Raw genomic sequence first — 23,256 nt, forward strand, 5'->3', positions numbered from 1 at the left:
TGCACAACAGAACTACTCCAAGTGCAGCCTAACCAGTGTTTTGTAAAGCTGCAACATAATGTCTCAATTCTTGTATTCTATGCCCTGACCTATGAAGGCAAGCATGCCACATTCCTCCTTCAGCACTCTATCTACCTGTTAAGCCATCTTCAGGGGACTATGGACTTGGACCCTGAGGTCTCTTTCATTCTTCAACATTCCTTGGCGCCCTACCACTTACTGTATATGTCTGAACCCTATTTGACTTCCCAAAATGCATGACCTCGCACTTATCAGGATTAAATTCTATCTGCTCATGCTCTACCCAACTTTCCAACTGACCTATATCCTGCTGTAGCCTTAGACAATCTTCCTCACTATTCCCAACAACCAATTTTCATGTCATCTGTAAACTTACCAATCATTCCTCCTCCATTCACATCCAAGGTGTTAATATATATCGTCCGCAGTAAAGGTCCCAGCACTGATCCCTTCGGTATACCACTAGTCACAGACTTCCAATCAGAAAAAACACCCATCCAACACTATTCTCTATTGCCAAACCAATTTTGGATCTAACAAGCCAGCTCTCTGTGGATCCCATGTGCCTTAACTTTCTGGACCAGCCTACCATGTGGGATCATGTCAGATGCCTTACTAAAGTCCATATAGCCAACATCTACTGCCCTGCCTTTATCAGTCTCCTTAATACTTCCTCTTGTGTTGAAGTTGCTTTTCCTCAGGGCCGTTGAACTCTCCCTCCAATTATCTGTACTTGAGTTGCAACAAACGTGGCATAAAATGGACCCTTTTTAATAGTGAAAAGGACTTGAATGAATGTAATAGGTCTACAAGGGTTAGAAGCTGCCAAACCGGCTGGGTATTTCCAGCATTTTCTATTTTTGTTCAAAGGGTTAAAGCCTGGAAAAGTAAAAGTAATGTGAGATCGGGGAAGAAATCATTATTCAACTGAAAGCATGAAATGTAGACACAGTCTTCAAATATTTATCCTCTCTGGTAGTTGGGGATTGCATGACTATAAATATTCTACAGATTCAAACCAAGGGGAATATGAGTTTGAAATGCTGTGTTTTTTCTTTGCAGGTTGTCACGCTGTGGTATCGTGCCCCTGAGATCCTCCTGGGATGTAAATATTACTCCACCGCAGTCGACATCTGGAGTCTTGGCTGCATCTTTGCAGAAATGGTAACAGATTGTAAAGTTAGCTAGCATATCTCTATAATAAGATAACAAATAACATGAAAAATGCCTCAAAGATGTATTTCCCAAAATAAATATTTTATTCCCCTCTGTTTCTCCTCTTCTAGTCTCTACTCTCAGGTTGTACATTCCAGATGGGGCTAAAGGAGAAGGCACAGTTACCTTGTCTTTATAGCCTGGCAATGGGGAGCTGTTGAAGTGTTTTCCCAAAGAGTGATTGTTGCTGGCTTCAACTAGCAGTACCAACAACTGCTTGCGCGCGCACACCCCCCCCCCCCCCCCCCCCCCCAAACGATTCCATTTGCCAGGGAGTCCTAAGTCCTGAAACTAAACCAGTTTAGTCGGAATGCTGATCATGGTTGATATTCAAGCACAAGTCCCAAACTAAGAGGGAAAAGAGATGGGTCCCATTTTTAACTCTCATCCCTCTGATGGTAAATGTTTTCAGCACACAGGGTGGCACGGTGGTGCAGCTAGTAGAGCCACTGACGTTCTGCTTCAGTGACTCCAGTTCAAACCCGACCACTGGTGCTGTCTATGTGGAGTTTGCTCATTCTCCCTGCGACTGCGTGGGTTTCCTCTGGGTGCTCTGGTTTCCTCCCACACGTAGGTTAATTGGTCACTGTAATTTGGCCCTAGTGTGTAGGTTAGTGGTAGAATACGTGGGGAATTAATGAGAATGGGAGGAGAATAAAATGGGATTAGTGTAAGTGAGTGGTTGGTGTGGACTCGATGGACTGAATGGCCTCTTTTTGTGCTTTCTGACAAGATGGTTTCTTTTCATGTTGGTCAGTTTCCCATTTCAAATTGATGTGCTTTGTGGTTGTTTGTCTTGCACTAGTTTTGCATGAGCTTAAACTTTGAAAATTGTACGTGCATGTATTGAAAGCTCAATTTTTTTGTTTCACGGTTTCCCAATGTCCATTAACTGAATAGAGAATGACTTGCATTGTTGGTTATGACTTTTAAATGCTTTAATGTAATGGATGATCCCTGCACCTGTGGTTTTTCAGTAGGTTTAGAATCTGCTTAAGGCAGTTTTCTACTGCATAGTGATGCAGTCATAAGGGACTTCTTTTGTCACAGCATCCCTCAGCGTGAACCAGTCCAGCCATGTAGTACCAACATCATCGATCCAGACAGGACTAAGGGTAGTCTATGTCATGAGATGGTCCAGTGGGTTTCTTCCCATATGTTTCCATGTAAAGGACCCCGATACTTCTTGTTGATAACAGCTACTTGGCCTGAGTGTAAAGCCAGACAACTGGCACGTGGCCAGTTCTCTATAAAAACCCAGACAAGGTCCCTGTGTAATATTTATATCAAGTGGCATAACGGTTGCAGCTGGGAATTACTGCAAGAAGGACAGATGCTCCACAGAATCAGTATTTTGCTGAGAATACAAAAGATATGGAGATGCAGTATACTACCAACAGGTATGCCAGATTACGGCATGCGTGACTCGCATGTGCCATATGTAAGTCAATTATTCCCTTAAAGGACGGAAATGGGGGAGGGGGGAGAATGGCATTGTCACAGCCCCATGCATAAATTCACTGCTCATTGTGGTCACAAGCCATACAGCCAGTGACAAGGTTTAAACCACATCTGTTCGGAGATGCCTGATCTTCCCAAAGTGGAAGTAGTGGACTAATAAATGGTTCCCGCTCTTTGGGGGGGGTGGGCCAGGTTCCAGATCCCGTACTGAAAATCAAAAGCAAAACGTTTCAGATGCTGGAAATCTGAAATTAGAACACCAAATGTGGAGAAAATTGAGTTGGTTGGATGGCATCTGTGGAGAGGGTTGACATTTCTGGTGAATGGCCTTTTATCAGATTGCAAGAACATGGGACTTGTTCTCTCATGGAGTAGTTTTTAGCATGGATGCGTTTAGTGAGAAGTGAGAAAGAAGGGGATAGAAGGATATATTGATGGAGTGAACTGAACTCAGAAGAGGAGGTTCATGTAGAGCGTAGGCACCAGCAGAGATGCATTGGGCTGGGTGGCCTATTCCTGCGCTGTAACTTTGACTTTTCTTCTACTTATTCTCCATCCACTCATTCAAGTCTCCACTGTTCATTGAATTTAGCTAGAACATGCCCAAGAGTATGTGTGGCGCAGCAGGTAGTGCTGCTGTCGCACCGCTCCGGTGACCCAGTTTTGATTCTGACCTCGAGTGTTGTCTGTGTGGAGTTTGCACGTTCTCCCTGTGACCGCATGGGTTTTCTCCACGTGCTCTGGATTCCTCCCACATCCCAAAGGTGTGGGGTTTGGTAAGTTAATTGCCCCTAGTGTGTGGGTGAGTCATAGAATCTTGGGGGGTGGTGGGGGGGGTGGTGCGGTTGAGTTGTGAGAGCGAGAATAGGGAAATGCCTCGAGAGCTGCCATAGACCCAGTCGGCTGAATAGCCTCATATGTCATAAGAAAATACAAGTAGCCTTGAATGAATCTCTAACCTTTCTTTCTTTCTCAATCTTTTTATTAGTTTTCAAATTAGTACAGATTAATATATCAATGTTTATACATGTAATACAAAGAGATCAGGAGAACAATCATGACATGGATAATCATAAAGAACAATAAAGTATAAAAAAAATCTGTAGATCCAATGATCTATTAGTGAATGAATATAATATAAAAGAAAAAGATGTATTATAAAATATAAAAAAAACCAAAACAATAAGAAAAATTATAAACAATATATCAAACCAAACTAAGCTAAAGAAAAAAAAAATTCAAAACAAAAACTGGACTAAAATTTCTCAATAGGAACAGAGCAATATTATGTCTTCAACTCTGTTCCTCTAAATTGAAAGGTTATTATAAAGGGATCTATATCATGTGAAAATATTGAATAAATGGATTCCAAACTTCCTCAAATTTAAGCGAAGGATCAATAGTACACTCCTAATTTTTTCCAAGTTTAAACATGATATAGTTTGAGAGGACCATTGAAAAGTAGTAGGGGGTATTGGATCCTTCCATTTAAGCAAAATGGATCGTTTGGAATCTCTAACCTTTCAAGGCAGTGTTTTACAGCCCACCTGCCCTGGAAAGCTGGGTATAAAGTATCAGAAGGTTGAAGCATACCAGTCCCGGTGCTTAAAATGCAGCCCTTCTGGTTTCTGGCTTGTAAATGATAGTTTCTGAACTGGCTTCTATTAGCTCAACAAAATGGCTTTTTTTTTGAGTATTTTATACCAGGCACAGCTTTTGCCCATGACTCACCTAAGCAAACCTCATTATTTCCCATTAGCAGTGCCAAGGATGATAGCAGATGACAAGCAACCACTGACGGTTACTACTAGCCCAATGAAAATCCAATTAAATGCATATCCTTTACTAAAATATAGAAAACGAGATAGCCATGTGGTGATTAGTGGAGGTAAAATGTTCTTTTCGTGAAATGATGCCAGATTGCCTGGAGTGCATTGAGACAGGGCACAAAGATGTTCATTCAGAGTGCCGAGTTCCTAAAGAAGTACTTCAATGCCTTTGATTGGTATCATTAGCACTCAGATGATCTCCCAGCTTCTCTTCACCCTGATGCCTGTGTGATTCATCCCATCTGGTTTTCCTTTGGGCCAGTAGGCGTAGGGCATGATATGGTGCATGACTTTGGTGTGATAGGGTTGGGGAAGGCAAGGGGGGAGGTGGTATTCTTGCAGCAGCTTGAAATGCTAAAACGCATTGTCTCATGCACAGAACCAATTCTTGTAAAAAGTTTTTAATTTTAATTACTTCAGTGTAGTCCGTTTGATTTTCTTTTTTGTTTAAAATGATTAGTAGAAGCAGTGGGTACGCTTTTCCCACATCCCTTCCTGCCCAGACACACCATTCCTTGATAAACAAGACAGCCCAGTGTGCAGCCTCTCATGCCCTGCCATTGTTCCCTCTCCGTTTTTGGAATTGTCAGTCCTCTGCATGAGAACTTGCTGTACAGAACTGAATTGCTCTTGGGACTAGCATGGCTAGAGAGAAGGTGCAGGAGGGAAATTCTTGGGGCTTTAGCTTAAAACTCTCTTTCCCAGTTCTGACGAAGGGTCTTTGACCCGAAACGTCAATGCTATTTCTCTCTCAGCAAGTCGGGCGGCACCTGTGAAATATTTCCAACATTTTCTGTTTTTATTTCAGATTTCCAATCTGCACTTTTTTTTTTAGATTTTTCAATTAGAATGTGTGGATGTGGATGAGGTTGGTAAACTGCTAGCACAAGTAGTAAGGTGGGAATATGATGTGGTGATAACTGAAACATAACTTAAAGGGCAGGGTTGGGCACTTTATAAGGTGTTCAGAAAAGATTAGGAAGGAAAAAGAGGAGGTGGGGTGGCAGTTCTCTTTTAAAGAAGATATGATTGTGATGGAGAGAGTGATGACATTCAGGGGTCAGGAAGAGAGTCCATTTGATTCTGGTGAAGAAGGAAGCTCTTACGCTACCGGAGATATTGATTGAGATGTTATTAGTGTGGAGGGCAAAGGATGGGTGAAACTTCTGAAATGTGCTCGGGAGAACAGCATGTTTTTTGCCCAATAGCAGGCATTTCTGCATTTGGTTCTGGAGAATGAATTGGCCCAAGAATTAATGGGGAGCACTTGGAGAGCAGTGATTATTTGAGAAAGGTATCTCTGCATGAGAAGAATACTTTATTGCCCAATCTTGTTCCACAACTAAAGACTTTGGGGGAAATTTAGTTGCTGACCTTTGTTACAGTTATGTTTTGCAGTAATGTTCATTGTATAAGGAGCAGAATAAATAGAGCTCCTGTGAAATTTACTTTCAAATGGCTTTATTGTTCAAGTGTGATGCATGATTCTTGTGTGGTGGGCTCGTGATGTAATGAAACTTGCTGACCCATTCCCATTAGGGTAGAAATTCTTGCCCTCCACTACACATACTTTTGCTTTTTTGTTACATAGTATATCCACTGTGTTTCACGGAATCATAAGGACTCCGGTGGAGCTGTAATTGTGTGCTTCACACTGAGGTTATTGAGGGGAGAGAAAGAGTTCACTGTTAATGAAATATTCAGACTAGTTGAGCTTGATCTGTAACCATTGCATGGCCAGACTGTTGTGTGTCCATTGGAATGAAATTGTATTCTTTTTCATCTGGAGCTCTAAAATTGTGACCTGACTGGAACACCAGGGTATGCCTTAGTCTGGCAAGAGAGTGAAAGCATGTTGATGGCACTCATACTGTGTTAAAACTTACTAGCCTTCACAGGCCAAGACCTGGATATTGCACTAAAAAGAACTTGAGAACGTATTAATTGCTTTTATTTTTTTTAAAGAAAAATCTTTGGAAAGGCCTTAACAATAAAGCTTCTTTAAAATACATTTTTAAAATGGATGGTGACCCCAGTCTATAGCTGGGAGATTCTACATCCAGTATAAACTACTTGGTATCTTCAATTCACAAGAGTAATTAGCTCCCTATTCTTTCTTGTAGATGATGTAACTATAGAATGACAGCAATTTTACATTTAAACATTTAAGGCAAATAATTGCAAGCTGAGTGGCAGAGTGTATCTCTGTAATAACTCCTTTATGATGCATGTCAGATAGGTTCTAGATCATCCAGCTTTAACACTGAGGGGCTTTCCTGGGTGAAGAGAGTACCTTGCTTATTACATTGAAGACTTGTGTCACTGATGCCTTTGTTTCCAGAATCTTGTCTTTAGCTGCTTATTAATAAAGTATTGGGCTGTGTCTCTGGTGTATGCATTGCCATAATATTCAAGAAAGCATTAAATATAGTCACTCCCTGGAGTATACTGGCTGCACTGATCTCCACCAGAACAGCAATAGAGGCACTGCAAATAGTGTTGGCACCCCTGGGGCAAAAGGGAAAGACGAGCCCAAGTTCCTTAGCCTTTTGGAAACTGCTTGTGCAGTGAGAATATAATTGGCTGTAATTCTTTATTGTTGTTTTTCCCCAACCCCCACCACCACCCCTTCCTTTTGCAGTTTTAAATGGTTTGTTGGTATCTTATGGCACACATATGAAACTTAGCTGTAGTAGCTGCCTGAAGTAAACTGGACCAAGAGACAGCAACATCAGAACATAGAAGGAGGCAAATGGTGAGGGATGGAATGAGTTTCCAATTATCCATTTGCTCTGGATGTTCATGCATTACCTACCTGTGAAATTCAAGAAGGACGTGGCTGTGATGACTACTGTTGAAATCAGTGTGGTTTACGTGACCTTTACAGACAATTCTGCTTTTGTTTGGCCTCAGATCACAAGGAGAGCCTTATTCCCTGGAGACTCTGAGATTGATCAGCTGTTTCGCATATTCCGAACCCTTGGAACGCCAGATGATTCCATCTGGCCAGGAGTGACATCCATGCCTGATTACAAGCCCACATTTCCAAGGTGGATTCAACAGGATCTTAGTAAAGTGGTCCCCCCTTTGGATGAAGTTGGCAGGGATCTGTTGGCGGTGAGTAATAAGAGTGTAAGCATAATGTCTTGTAAAGACTTTAAAACAATTTTAGTTAGCTGCAGGGTGATCAGGCTGTAGAACTTAAGAACTCTGGGATGTTTGACACTTTGGAAAGAAATTCTGGTATGTCCAACTGTAATTCTGGGATAGAAATTGAAAAGTTAGTGTAGTGGTAGTTTAAAAGTAAGCCCACTGACAACTTTTATCCTTCTGATTTTGCAACCAGAGGTACTTGAGAATCATTGCAAGCAGAGCTGGGAGAAAATGGAAGTTTTCTACACTTCTACTGATATACCAATGTATAAATTATAAAAATCTGGAAATAGTTCATACTTGGCTCTAGTACGAGTATGGGCTATTGGGAAGAGTTTTTGTTTGAAATTGATTGGTAGTCCCTGTAAAGATTTGGATAGAAATTTATCTTTGGCTGCTAGCATGAAGTGGGTGTTATTAAGCACTCCAAGAGATAAATTTCAACCTTTGATGCTCTTTCTTTTTTCCCTTGAGTCTTAATTTTAGCATTGAACTTGATATAAAAGTTTTTTTTTCTTAAAACTTCCCATGTATTTTTGAAATTCACATGAATTTGAAAGCAGAGGTCATATAACACTGAAAACTGACCAACTTTGATTCCTAGCGGTTAGAGTAACGCTATTACAGCGCCAGCGACCCGGGTTCAATTCCAGCCGCTGTCTGTAAGGAGTTTGTACGTTCTCCCTGTGTCTGCATGGGTTTCCTCCGGGTGCTCCGGTTTCCTCCCACATTCCAAAGACGTACGGGTTAGGAAGTTGTGGGCATGCTATGTTGGCACCGTTAGAGTGGTGACACTTGCGGGCTGCCCCCAGAACACTCTACGCAAAAGATGTATTTCACTGTGTGTTTTGATGTACATGTGACTAATAAAGGTATCTTATCTAGTCTTATCTTTTTCTTGCAGCAAATGCTTCAGTATGATCCAAGCAAGCGCATCTCGGCAAAGAGTACCCTGTCCCATCCTTTCTTCCAAGATGTGACCAAACCTGTCCCTCACCTTCGAGCTTAAAATTCAGCTGATCAATTGCTGCTCTGAAAAGTCTGAGAAGTCTCTCGGAGGGAACTGACGAAGGTGTCTATTCTCATACTGTCTGCCCAGTCTTTCTTCCCAGAAGTGCCAAAGATCCATTTGTTGGCCACTAACATCTTTTGAGCTTTTATTTACAAATTCTATCCGATCTTTGTGAACATTCAAATTTAACATTTTTTATATTGAAGTATTTTTTATATTCCTTCGATAAATGGATGACCTCCAGTTAGCCTACCTCATGGGACTATAACTAACACAGTTTGATAGCTTCTGGAAAGTGTCTGTGAATCCATTGTAATACGGAGAGACAGAATAATTGTGCAGTTGTGCTTTAGTTCTCTGTTCCTAAAGTATGCTATGATTATTTTGACCCATTAACCAAAATACTATTTATTTTAAGAACTGACATCCTTTCATCTAAAAGAAAACTAATCTCCATTAAAAAAAATGGCCTAATGGTGCAGAGATGCAAATCTCCATCTTTGAGCTACACAAACCAAGAAGCTCATAGTTTGAGTCTTCACATTTTACTGATTTCAGTTGGGAAAGGTTGGGAAAGATGAAAAGGCCATGATTTCACTTCCTGGTTACTATCCAACATACCTCACTGGCAGTTTGCACATAGGAATAGATAATAACATGAATGCAGTACTCCCCACAGTGGGATGTTTAACCAACATTCATTGTCCAGTCTGGCTTGTGAAGAGTGGCCTTTCAGACAAGGTAGAAACTGCTCAGTGAGCTTGAAGAGTGAGTGGAGAGGAGAGTAACAATTAAGTTTATTGAATAACCAAAATAGACTGTGCTGTAGGTCAGTTGTAAAACTAAGCCACAAAGAAATCTGGTGCTAAATTAGCTCATCTTGGCCAGTTTTGCAGTGAGTTCACAGTAATTAACCACAGTTTTACTGGGCGAGGAAAGAGGTAGGAAAGTTGGCCTGGGCTTGGTCACCACATGGGTATCTCCAGCAGAAAAAGTGTTTGTGTGAATGTCTGGTGAATATTGGGTGAAGCATGTCAAGAAAGGAGAGGGATGGGGATTGATGGATAGTTTGTTCATCAAAAGACAAAGGTAGATTCCTCAAGATTACATAGATAATACTTTATAAGAATTGATTAGACCAGTCATGTGTTCACCTAGCAGATTTATATTGTAGTTGTAGCAGGTAGTTATGGTTAGTCAGGATGGTCACTTTAGATTACTACACCATGATTAAGTCAGTCCAATAATATAGATTTGAGGTGCTTTTGTCTCTCCCTGTAGGAATGTGACTGCTGTCATTCAGTCATGAAACAACTGCTGATACTTGAGGGATAGACTGTGCTGTAGGTGCAGATGGTGAATCGATCCTTCTCTTTCTTGGTGGTCTTGGTCGTGACTCCAGTTGGGATGTTGGCACAATTTCAAGGAGCAAATACTGGTCTAGCGTTAGTGAAGAATTCTGAAAGGAATAGAGAAAGCACATGTAACAAGCACGGTAAATAAAGAGGATATTGATCTGCACAAAGGATCCATAAGCTAATGGTCAGATACTAAAATTGCATGAAGTTTCTGAATTGTCTGGCCTTTAATTCCTGTTAATTTACTTTGGGTTGAATCTACAGTTCCACAAAAGCTTAATTAGAACTCTACAACTTAAAGTGTCACTTCAAGATAATATAGAAATGTGCATTTTTGAACTTTTGTAACTTTTAATCTGTTGTATGTAACTTCTACTCATCTGCATAAGGGCAATTTTCCAGTGTTTTGAGACTGGTTATAAATATTATTAGCTTTACACAAGCTCACCTGAATTCTTATTGAAGTTTAACCAGCACGGTGTGAGTGAACACAATCTAACTGCTCATTTACCTTGGGCTATTTGTGCCCAATTCAGCCTCCATTAGTAGAAGATCAAATACTTGAGATAATTGGCCTATGATGGTGCTTTGAATTGAGGGACAATGTGTCTTACAACCCAAGCATACTGGGCAATTACATGAGTGCACAGCCTCTGCTGTACTTTGTTGATGATTTTTCAATTTGCCCATGGTTTGGATCCTGATGGTCAACAAAACAAGACTTCTCCCTCAGCATGTCAAACCCAGTAAGGTGGTAAATAAGCTGATGAGGAAACCAGTGAGGCCTAAATCACTATGTCACCTCCCTGTGACGTCTACAAATTGTTTAAAAAAAGTTATGGTCACCTAATTATTCCCGAGATCCAACTATGTCTTTTGGGGAAAATCTGGGATGCAGCAACTCATCCCAGAGTTATTTTCCTGCCTGTAGACCGCTAAGGAAAAAAAACAGAATGAGATCATTGACAAAATGTATAAAGTGGTGAAGAGTCAAGAGGGCCCTTAGTGACTCAGTGGATAAAAGTCGCTGTTCAGTAAGGAGCTGAGCAGCACAGTAGAGAAAAAATCCCTGGTTTAGTCCTCACCTGTACTGAGTTAAATGATGATGGTGCCCGGGCTAGAAAAGAGGGATACTGCAGTAAATTTTGTCTCTTGTTCCATTGTAAAGTTCCCCAGCCATCCACTCTCCCCTTGGTTCAACTTACTAACTTGTCCCATGCTGTAGTAACTAATCCATTTCAGACCAAGGCTTGAGGTATTTTATAAAGAAACCACAAATAACTGAGTGTATATTTTCAAACCTAACTGTCCATTTTACATCTGAAAAGATTTATTTAGATTTATTGTGCAGATAGAAATTAATTAAGGAATGTTGTAAACTCTGGTTCCCTTGGTGACCTTTTTCTGTGCTCCTCCACTTTGGGACACTGCCTGACTCTCCCACTAGCCAAAATAGTGGTCTTAAATGTAGTATTTACTATTATCACCAACTTTTGAGTCTGGGGATGAGCTCTGTTTGATTTTTCTTTTAAAACTCGAGGATTTGTGAGATTTGCAATTGCCAATGTTTTAAACTTGTTGGAAAATTAAAAATATTTGTAGACTAAGTTATCTGTGTGGTAGAAGAATTAAAAGTTGTATCCATACAACTTAAATTACACATACACTCGAATTACAAAGGAATCTGTTGTCTGCATTTCATCTGTGAGCCAGAAAGAGGGCAGGCATTTTTGTCTTCCCTTCTCGTGCTTTGAGCCATGATTTTAGTTTCTAATTTGGACTTCAATGGCCCACCATCAGTTGGACACTGCAATCTGGATAGGGCTTGAGGCACATCACTCTTAAGCAAAACTGTGGGCAGCATGTCTTTAGCGTTGGAGGCTAGGGACTCGTGGATATCACCTTACTTTATTGCAATTCATTATTACAGCATGAGGCTAAGTCATGTGATTTCACCACAATTGTTAATCTTAAAGCCAAAAATGCTGGAACTGTTGAGTGAGTCTCTCACTCCTGTTATTTGGGGTGCCTACCAGACAGTGTCGTATTGACACCAAAAATGTCATTTATGTTTAATTTTTGTCTTATTATTTTGTGGTTAACTTGCAGGTATAGCAAGTAGTTAGCTCTTAATGCATTCATTGACAACAGTGAATTAGCAAATAAGTTAGAATGTGGTGGATCTGCCTTGTCCAACTCCATAAGAATTTTGTATGTTTCAATGAAACCACCTCTCGTTCTCAAACTTTTGGAGTAAAGGCCCGGTCTGCTTGATCTCCTCTCATACGAATCAATCTGGTGAATGAACATTGCTTTACCTCTATCACATGTATATCCTTCCTTGGGTTGGGAGACCATACCTGAACATAGCTTTCCTAGCTCCAGTCTCACCAGGGCTCTTTGTAATTGCAGTATGTCTTTACTCTTGTACTCAAATCTTCTTGCAATGAAGGCCAACATATTATTTCCCTTCATAGTTGCTTTCTTATTGTGGTTATGCAACTGGACAAGAAATCTAAAAGCCTGAGCAGAGACATGGATTAGAATCCTAGTATGGCAGTTGGGGAATTTAAATTAAACTTGAATAAGGGGGGGAAAAAAAAAGTCATTGGTAATGGTGACCATGAAATTATGAGAGCGCTATAAAATAAAACCTGCTTTATTAGTCCCAACTGCTGAAGTAACTTACTTCAGTACTGAACTTAAAACTAAAAATTTGACGTTCAGTCTTTAATTTGACCGATCCTCAATGTGCCAGAGGGATCAGCACTCCAGATAATAAATACTTGTGTCTAATGCAAATTAGCTGTCAAGGCTTCATTGGATTTTTCTTATTAAATCAGCATCTTGCATTTATTTTATCCCATGGATTAATTTAATAACAAAGGAAGATTATTCTCAGTTCTTGCCACCTATTGTGGCTTCACAAAGCAGAGAACATTAATACTAAAAAAGATCTTGAAGCCCCCGTCACTATGGGAACCATCAACCTTGATGTTATTGATTAAAGATAAAGTCCCTGAAATTCCAGATGGTGAATTGTGTTGGAGTTGCATCATTTGAGTCTGAACATGCACCCATATATGCAGAACTGAATCTGCTGAGATCTGCAAGGTCAGTCCATTTAAAAATCCATTGGTAGTTCTTTTGTGCAGAAGGGGAGTGTTATGTTAAGGTGATTAACCCTTCTAAAAAGGCATTCCTGACTGGCTGCAATATGAAGCTGGAGTAGCAACATTTAAGGGAGGAATTAGATTGCAATAGTGAAGATGTGGATTTGGGTGACACCACAAAGGAAACGAGGGGTGGGTAAGGATGTCTCACTTCTTCAGAGAAGACTAAGCAGAAGGCTGCACGTGGTTTTGGAGTCCTCGGATCCCAATCTCGTATACTTACCTGAAAAGGATGTTTAAGGAAAATCCCACCTTGATGCTGGTTATGTGCATCAATTGTGAGTTGAGCCTGCTGCTCTCATTTGTAACAATGAAAGCGTTGCCTTTGTTGCAGTTACGAAGTGGAAGCTTCACTGGAATCTGCAGCAGACCCTAGCTAACGCGATCTGACACAAATGGACAGGTGGACGGTAGGAGACAGATTGGACAGCACCCTGTGCACTGGCTTACAAACATGCAAAATGAACAATTTTTTAGGAATTGATAACTTCCATAAAACAATCAGGCATGCCAATCAGTGGTGAAACAGAACCAGCGATCCAGTAGCGTGGAAATGGCTCAAGATTAATGGCACTAGATTAATGCAGGCTACTAAACTTACAGGGAAGAGAAGTTGCCCATTTGTGCATAGCAAGGATCCAGAAATAGAAATGCATAAAGGACCAATTAAGTATTTTAGTGATGTTGAGTTTTGGGATAAGTACTGGCCATGATAAAGAGTCCTGCTGTTTGAAGAATATCATGGGATCTTCTACATCCAGATGGCAGGAGGGACCTTGGTTTAATGTCTGATCTGAAAGGCAATACCACAGTGTAGAGCTTAGTACTGCAATAGAATACCAAAAGAGAAACTTGCACTAATATAATGCCTTTCATGACTTCCCAAAGTGCTTTACAGCCAATGAGTAATTTGCAGTTTAGCCAGTGTTGAGAGGTAGAAAATATTGCACCAAATTTGTCCAAACCAAGATCCCACAAACAGCAACAAAATTCTCAGACCTGCTTATGGTGATGTTTGTCAAGGGGTAAATATTGGCCAGACTCCAGGGAGGGCTCACTTGCTCTACCTTTAATAGTATTTTAGGATCTTAGCTATACTTGACAGAGCAGATCGGGCTTCGGTTTGTTATCTTACCTGAAAGATGGCACCTCCAATTGTGCAGCACTCACTCGGTACATCACTGAAGTGTCAGCCTAGATTACGTTGTCAGCTGCTGGAGTGGGTTTTGAACACAAGAGATGTCGGGTAGTATGAAGAGGTTTATTCCAGTGTACTATTTTAAATTATGGAAGAAGGATGAGAGGAGAGAATACTTTTGAAAATTGACATCAAGACATTCCTTTTCATGCAGAGCACTGAATACTTGTAATAGACTTCTGGGAGGTGAAAATTTAAAAGCAATGAAGTGTAGCAGGAGAATGCGGAGGAGGTTGGTAGTGAGAGAAATATTGGATCATTATAACTGAATAAATTAAGATTGGCCAGATGAACCCCTGCTTCTGCACCTGGAGGATTTTCTGCAGTTGTACTTAGTAACTGCCGGCTGTCTTGCATTGTCAATTTTGATCTTTCAATTGTACCAGTCAAGTACTTGAATGATCTTGAAAATCATTGTGTTCTATTAAGATACAGCAGTGAAAATTGCTTCTGAAGTTTGAATAATACTGTAATGGGAACCAAAATTAGCCTATTACCAAAGAGCGTTTATAGGCAAAGTCCCTGGGGAATTAGTATCAGTAAGCTGTAGGAATTGAATATGAATGTTGCCGCCAGAAACCATTTACCTTTGACAGATGTTAAATTAGTTTTCACTGTCATTTTAATCTTTTATCAAAACTGTGTTAAAACAAGCTTTTTTTTAAACAGAGAGCAGTATCTATATATCTTTCAGTCACCTTTGTATGATTACTGTCTCACCTGTCTTAAACACAGCTTCCATTTACAGTAATTGGAAAGCAAGACACTGCAGGTGCTGGAAACATGAACTAAAAACAAAGTGCTGGAAATACTCAGTAAGACAGGCACAATCTCATGGAGTCATACAGCACAGAAACAGGCCCTTCAGCCCAACTCTCAAGCACCCATTTGCACTAACCCATTTTATTCTCCCCACATTCCCATCAACCACCTGGATTCTACCCCTTACCTACACACCAGGGGCAAGTTACAGCGGCCAATTTGGGATGTGGGAGGAAATCAGAGCACTGGGCAGAAACCCACGCGGTTGCAGGGAGACCGTGCAAACTCCACACAGAGAGCACCAGAGGTCAGGATTGAACCCGGATCTCTGGTGTGGACAAAAAAAGTGACAACGTTTTGTATCAATGACCTTTCATCAGACCAAGGAAATGTCAGCTATCGTACACGTTTAATTTGCAGAGAAGGGAGAAAACAAAAGGAATGTCTGTGAGGGGGTGGAGACCAAGAAAGGCCAGCACAGAAAGTGATGGGGACTCGTTAATCATAACTAATCTGTCTGGAGGAGGTGTATAAAGAAAGGGACGAATAAGGACACAGGAGATGGGGAAACAAAGCTGAAACTGAGATGCGAAACACTGCAGTTGCTGGAAATACTCAGCAGATCAGACAGCATCTGTGGAGAGAGTAAATAGAATTAGTGGCAGACATTGATAACCTTTCAGCAGAATTGGCGACAAAAAGGCTGGTTATCTGAGACTGCTGAATTCAGTGTCAGATCCTGAGGGCTACTGGGAAGATGGTGCCATTCCTTGAGTTTATGTTGGGCTTTACTGGGACAGTGCAGGAGGCCACAGATAGAGAATTACAGTGACAGACAGCAGGAAGCTCAGGGTTGGCCTTGTGGATTGAACGGAAATTTTCTGCAAAATGGTCACCCAATCTGCATTTGATTTCTCCAACACAAAGGAGACCACACTGTCAGCACCGAATGCAGTGCACCAAATTGGAAAAAGTGCAAGTAAATCGCTGCTTCACCAAGAAGGTGAAAGTCACAGAAATTAAAGGATAATCTGTTGAATGTGGAAACTGATGGGATGAGGCGAGGACAAGGGAAACTATATCCTTGCTCCACATGAATGGAGTGGGGAAGGGGAGGAGGGGGTGAGAGCAGAAGTACAGAAAATAGAACAGATGTGGTTAAGTGCCCTGTCAACCTGGTGAAGGGGAAACCATAGTACTGGTGTGAAAAGAGTTTTCAGCAGGACAGTTCTTCAGCAGTCCCTTGGGATCAAAGGTGACTTGCTTTCACTCCAGTACCGTGGGTTCTTGCATGCTCTCTTCATGTTACTACCATCGGGGAGGAGGTTTAGGAGCCTGAAGATCCACACTCAATATTTCAGGAACAGCTTCCCCTCCGCCATCAGATTTCTGAACAGTCCGTGAACACTACCTCCTTATTCCTCTTTTGCACTACTTATTTATTTTTGTAACTTATAGTAATTTTTGTATGTTTATGTCTTGCACTGTACTGCTGCAACAAATTTCACGACATATGTCAGTGATAATAAACCTGATTCTGATTCTCATTCTGAGGTGGCTGATGAGTTGATGTGGGAACAGCAGACTCTTCCATAGATGAGGTAGGAGGTGCCTGAAAGGATGGGTGGGTGGGTAATTTGTGAGCTGTGCATGCCTCTCGCTGTGTGCATCCTGATGCATGTCCTTGAACTTCTCAATGCCATCTCAAACAGTTACAATACTGAACAGTTCTCAATACCATCAGAAGAGTTATACTGTATTGGTGCTGCTTCCTGCTCTTGTACTGGATTCAAAAGTTTTATCACCTTTGCTGCCAATTTCCAGTGCTCTCACTTTCATATCTGATTTTTCTATTTCCGTTCTTGATTTTTCTCTCTCCATCTCGTGGGATGGGACCAATATCCACTGCTTGACCTTACCACCACCCACCCTGCATCCACTCCATTCTCCTGGTTTCTCCAGCTCTGTTTTATCTGTTCTGATGATGATACCCTCCCCACCTGTGCTTCCAAGATCTCTTCCCTTGTTCTTAAATGGGACATTCAACTACATGCTTTCATTTTCCGCTTCTGCTGCCAGAATCAGAACTGTGTTGTGAAATTTATTGTTTTGTGGCAGCAGTACAGTTCAAAGATATAAAATTACTATAAATTACAAAAATAAATAGTGCAAAGGAAAGGAATGACGAGGTAGTGTTCATGGACCGTTCAGAAATCTGATGGTGGAGGGGAAGAAGTTGTTCCTGAACTGTTGAGTGTGGGTCTTCAGGCTCCTGTACCTCCTCCCCGATGGTAGTAATGAGAAGAGGGCATATCCCGGATGGTGAGGGTCCTTAGTGATGGATACTGCCTTCTTGAGTCAGCCCCTCTCATCCTGCTCGGTGCTATATAGGGTTCCTGTTCACCTTCACTTTCCACTCAACCAGCTTTCATATTCAGCAGATCTTCCTTTGTAACTTCTGCCACCTTCAACGTGATGCCACCACCAGACACGACATTCCCTCTCTTCCCCCTTTACAGCATCCTAATGGGACTCTACCCGTTGGGACTCCTGGTTCATTCTCCCAACTCCAGCAACACTCACTCCCTTTGTGGCAACTGCAGGAGATGAGACATCTGGTCTTTTACCTGTTCCCTTCCCACCATCCAGAGACCCAAACGTTTCTTCCTAGAGAAGTAGCCGTTCACGTGTACATCAGTTTTGGTGCTTTTGGGTGTGCTCCCCTCTGCATTGGGCAACCCAGATGCAGATTGGGTGATGGCTCTTCAGAATACCTCTGTTCAATTTACAAGAGTAACCCTTAACTTCCAATTTCCTGTCACTTTAATTCTCCACCTAACTCCCATCTTGACCCTTGTCTCTGGCTTCTTGCACTGTTCCAACAAGGCCCAACAGAAGCTTGAGGAACAGGATCCTTTGACTCGCATTGTAGCCCTCAGGACTGAACAGTGAATTCAATTGCAGATAACCAGTCTGACTAGTTTGTATCAGAACTGGGACGTTCTGAAGAAAGATTATCAACCTGCAATATTAACTCCACGTTTCTCTCTCTACAGATGTGCCTGACCTGCTGACCATTTCAAGAATTCTCTTTTATTTCAGATTTCCAGTAGATGCAGTGTTTTGCACCTCACGTTCCAGTGTTGCTTTTGTTGCTCTCTCCCCTGACTTCATTCATCCTCTTCTATTTACACCTCCTCCAGAGAGATCACCTGTGATTAACGAGACTTCCCCCAACGTCTCTCAGCCAGCACCACTTCCACCTGTGTCATTCAGTCTCTCTTGGTCTCTCTTCTTTGTTCTCTCCCCCTTTTTGATTGTTCGATTTCTAACTTTTCCTAGTTTTGATAAAAGGTCATTGATCTGAAATATTAACTCTGTTTCTCTCTCCAGAAGTGCTGCTTGACCTGCTGATTACTTTCAGCATTCTTGGTTTTTATTTAAAACGTGCATTTAGAAACTATGTTAAAGAAAAACTTTCATTTCTGCTGTGTTTTTCACAACTTCAGAAGATCTCATACAGCTTTACAGCCAATTAATGAAGTTTGATTTCAGTTGTAATGTTACAAATGCATCAGTCACATTGTAGAGTGGATACTCTCACAAACAGTAATGGAATTAATGTCCAGATAATTGTGTTGTTAATTTTTGAATTATTTCAGTTGAGGATTAAATGTTGCCCAGGATATGGGAGAATTCCCTGCTCTTCTTCATGAAATGCAGAAAAATCTTAAATGTTCACCTGGAAGGGATGATGGAGCTTTGATATAATGTCTCGTCAGAAAGGCAGCACTCCTTCAATGCACGGCTGACATCCAAACTTAGAAAACCATCTCAAGGCAATTCACAAAACTATATACCATATGCTCAATGCCAAAGAGGATGATATTATGTATAATAAAGCAAATGGAGAAATGCTTTACAGTGTTCCTACAGTGACAGATGGCATCTCTGCTAACTACACAATGTCTGAGGTGAAAACCTTTATAAAAGGTATTTAAATTGAATACAAAGGATAAATAATACTTTTTCAAAATCTCTGACTGTAGAATTGGTAAATGCAGTCCCATTCTTCAAAGCCCTGTCTGTTCAGTTAGTTGATCTGAAGTTATAATTGCAGGTGTCAGATATAGCTCAGCTGGCTTGCTGAATAAGGAAGTTGTGGGTTCATTTCCCACCTCAAAAATCCATGATGAGTTGTGGTTTAGTGAGCAGCACTCTTGCCTGCGATTCGGGATGTTGTGAGTTTGATGCCCACTTGCTTGAATACCAGATCTATGCTCCAAATGCGGTCTAAATGATCCCATGCAGTTTCTGAGGGAATACTTGTGTGATTACAACACTTGGCTAACTTCGGGCTGCTCTTTAGTCCAATAACTACAAGTTCTTTCTTTTGTATAACTGGTGAGAAAATAAAAAAAATATATTCCCAAAGTGCAGCAGGATTTTGGGATAAGGTATTGTGTTAAGCACTGGAGTTTTACTCTGTAATATACCTCAGTAACAGAAACCAAATAAAACTGCAGTTGCTGGAATCTGAAACGAGCAGAAATGCTGGAAGGACTCAGCCTTTCAGGCAACATCTGTGGAAAGGGAAACCAGTTCATGTTTCAGGTCAAAGACCCTTCATCAGAACATGATTCCCAGAAATCCCCTTCATAGTTCTGAGGAAGGGTCTTCAACCTGAAATGTTAACTGGTTTCTCTTTCCATGGATGCTGCTTGACTGGCTGAGTTCTTCCAGCATTTCTGTTTTAGTTCCATGATATACTTCACCTAGGAAGGTTTAACACTGAGACTAAGTGCCTACAATGACAAGATATTTTAAACCCTTGTACTCCTTGTCATGATAACCACAAAAAGGACATCAAAATACACAAAAGCATAATGGTTGACTAGAATTTGCTGGCTAACCCTGAGATCAGAACATTTCCTTTGAATATCATATCTCATAAATTGATTTTCCAACAGTCCCTGATAAGAATACTAAATGCACCTAGTCCAAGAAAGTTGGATATGAATCATTTCTCATCCTAGTGGTGATTCCAGGTTTAACAATGAAAATCAAACTGGCAATGCATTACATTTCAACCTTTGGTGAAAGGTAATGAATTCAACTAGTAACTGAGTCATTGAACGTGTGGAAAAGTGGATCTGGAGAATTTCTGCAGGAAAGAGGTGCTCAAGTTCCCAACTGTGGTAAATGGAAACTCAACTTACAGGAAGAAGCCAGAATAGTAAAATGGATTAAGACAAAGATTCCAGGTTACATCGACCAAATAGCCCTTCCTTGTTCTTAATTTTAGAAAATCAGAAATATGGATAATTTCGAGAGCAGAAATAGCTATCTGAATGTAAGCATTTCCTAACCATGTAATTTCTGACATGTTTTAGTCAGCTCACTGGGGTTTCTGTAAGAAGCTATCAAATATAGGCACAGGCTTCGTATTTTGACTTGTGGTTATTGATGTATCAATTGTGTGTCAGGCTGCTAACCTTGAATATTCAGATGCACTTTCTTTTCAATTTTTCCACTCCTACTCTGATACATATTGATGTTGCAGTTCCATGGAAGCCTAGATCATTTGCCTCTCAGAAATCTATCTACAGTTTGCACAAAAAAACATGGATTGAATGATTCAAAAGGACCTGAAGTCACAGAGAGGCCTTCTAAGCTGCAGCCAGAACGTGAATTTCTTTTGATAATTACCTCCTTAGCCAAAACCTTTTTTATCGTAGAATCACACAACACAGGAGGCCATTTAGCCAATCGTGTCCATGTGAGCTCTTTGAAAGAGCTATCCAATTAATAGTGTTGTTCGCTGTTCCTCAAGCAAGGCCAAATAATGAATTTACCATTGGCCTGTACAGCCTTGGGTTTATTCCATCCTTACTATGCATCTGTGCTTCCTGTTCCTCTCAGTGATTGCAACAGGAAATAAATATTTTCCTTCCAGCTGATGTTACTGTGGGGCAGATTTTTCAATTCTAATATCTGGCGCCTTAAACAGCGCATGTAGAAAAGTTGGATGGAGAGGATTAGTCTTTTAGTTTTAGCACTCTTACCCCACTCTAGAAATATAAGTGTAGTGCTGCACTGTTAAAAGTGCTGCTGTTTGGATGAGATATGAACTTTAGCCCCTATCCACTCTCATGTAAAAGACCTGGTATCATTATTAAAGAGAAAGGAATCCTACCCATGACCAACAATCCTTCCTCAATGGACATCACTAAAATAGATTACCTGGTCCATTTGGGTGGACAGGGTAATGTCTCTGGAAGTTATTTATTTGGACTTCCTTGAGGAATTTGACCAAGTTTTTCATGAAGGGATTGTTAGTTAAAGTTGAAGCTCGTCGAATGGAAGGCCAATTATTGACCAGGCTGGGATATTGGCAGAAGGGTGAGAGACAGAGAGGAGAGATAAAGGGCAAATACTCACATTGGCAGTAATGACCCACAATGATCTGCTTTGGGGGTCTCAACTATTTTCTGCATTTATAAATGACAGATATGTGACTTTCTATCCAATGTTCTAAGTGGGCTGACAACATAAAGACAGGTGGCATTATAAGTAGTGCAGAATGAAGCATTAAATTACAGAGAGATAGTAACAGATTAAGCAAATTAGCAAAACTGTGGCAAATAGATATTGGGAAAATTTGAGGTCACTTTGGAATGAAGAAGGATAGAACAAACCAAATGGCAAAAGACTAGAAGCCGTGGATGTTCAATGAGAATAGAATGTTGATCATTAAAATACCATGGACAGGTAGAGAAAATAATCAAAAAGGCCAATGAAATGCTGGTTTTTATTTCTAGAAGACTGAAGTTCAAAGGGATGCAAGTCACGATACAGCTATGCAGAGCCCTGGTTAGGACTGTGTGCAGTTCTGGGCACGACACCTTAGGAAGGATATATTGGCCTTTGAGAAAGTCCAGTGCAGATTTATCAAAATATTCTGAGCCATGAAGTTACAGATTGTAGTGGAATACATTTCTGCTGACAGTCCACCACACCTCATAGATGTTTGTCTTTGAGTTGCTAGGTCGGTTCTAAGGTTATCTCATTTAGCACAATCGTAGTGCCACACAGCATGATATAGGGTTTCCTCAGTGTGAAGGCAAAAAGACACTGTGTGGTCACTCTTAACAATGCTTTTGGGGACAAATACACCTTGAACGGGTAGATTAACGAGGATGAGGTCAAGTAGGTTTATCCTGAATGTTGCTTCACTCACTACCTTTTGCACACCCAGTCTGACAGGTATGACCTTCAGGACTCAGCCAGCTTGATGCTACAAAGTAGCATTGGGCACTGCAGTGCCATACACAGAATACACCTTGTGGCCCTTGCTCTTTCCAGTGCTTTTTCCAAGCTGGATAGCCGATCCTGTTTTATCCTTATTCTGTCTTAACATAGAGGTTGTGATTAAACTGAAAGGCTTGTTGGGCCATTTCAGAGGACAGTTAAGAGTCAAGCACATTGGAGTCACAAATAGGGTAGATGGATAAATATGCCAGATTTCTTTACCCTGAAGGACATTTGTGAACCAGATGGAGTTTTACAATAGGTTCATGGTCACTACTACTGAGACTAGTTACTTTTAAAAAAATACATATTATTGAATTGAAGTTAATTTCAATTCCACAGCTACCGTGTTGGGATCTGGATTCACCTCTAAATTATCAGTCCATGCCTCCGGGTTACTAGCCCAGTAAACTTAACCACTGCACCACAACGGTTTGATTTGATAAGATATAAAATATATATTTACATTCTAGAAGTTAACTGTGTCCGACCTCACCATTTCTATCATACCCGATGTCGAGGAAGCGAAGAGCCTCCACGACAACCAAGCTTGATATCGGAAGTCCCACCTTTACAGCACGGTTCCTCTCTGATTGATTCACTCATCAAGTCACCCCTCAAAAGGCATTTCGTTAGTGGTCGAACTACAGGTCAATCACACGGATTGTTTCCTTTTACTGGCTATCCGGGAAGCCGCACCCGCCTTCACCTTTTTCAATTGGCGAGTACAGCTGTCAATAACGTGTGTCAGCTTTTTATTTAA

The 23,256-nt window shown here is 40.9% G+C and overlaps 1 protein-coding gene and 1 long non-coding RNA gene across 2 annotated transcripts in view; one reads left to right on the forward strand and one right to left on the reverse strand.

Moving 5' to 3' along the window:
- Positions 1-11,657, forward strand: part of cdk2 (cyclin-dependent kinase 2) — a 30,701-nt gene extending 19,044 nt beyond the window's left edge. Inside the window, exons 5-7 of the mRNA XM_052009459.1 lie at positions 1,084-1,185; positions 7,440-7,643; positions 8,584-11,657. Of these exons, the coding sequence (XP_051865419.1) occupies positions 1,084-1,185; positions 7,440-7,643; positions 8,584-8,688 (411 nt within the window). The 3' untranslated portion in view covers positions 8,689-11,657. The remainder of the gene's footprint in view (positions 1-1,083; positions 1,186-7,439; positions 7,644-8,583) is intronic.
- Positions 10,031-23,027, reverse strand: LOC127566933 (uncharacterized). Its single transcript, XR_007955805.1, has 4 exons — positions 22,960-23,027; positions 14,358-14,496; positions 12,410-12,572; positions 10,031-10,150 (listed from the first exon to the last, which is right to left on the reverse strand). It is a non-coding gene; the product is annotated as an uncharacterized LOC127566933 (long non-coding RNA).
- Between the last annotated feature and the right edge of the window lie 229 nt (positions 23,028-23,256).

This window comes from Pristis pectinata, chromosome X (genome assembly GCF_009764475.1).
Source record: "Pristis pectinata isolate sPriPec2 chromosome X, sPriPec2.1.pri, whole genome shotgun sequence".
Lineage (NCBI taxonomy): Eukaryota > Metazoa > Chordata > Chondrichthyes > Rhinopristiformes > Pristidae > Pristis > Pristis pectinata.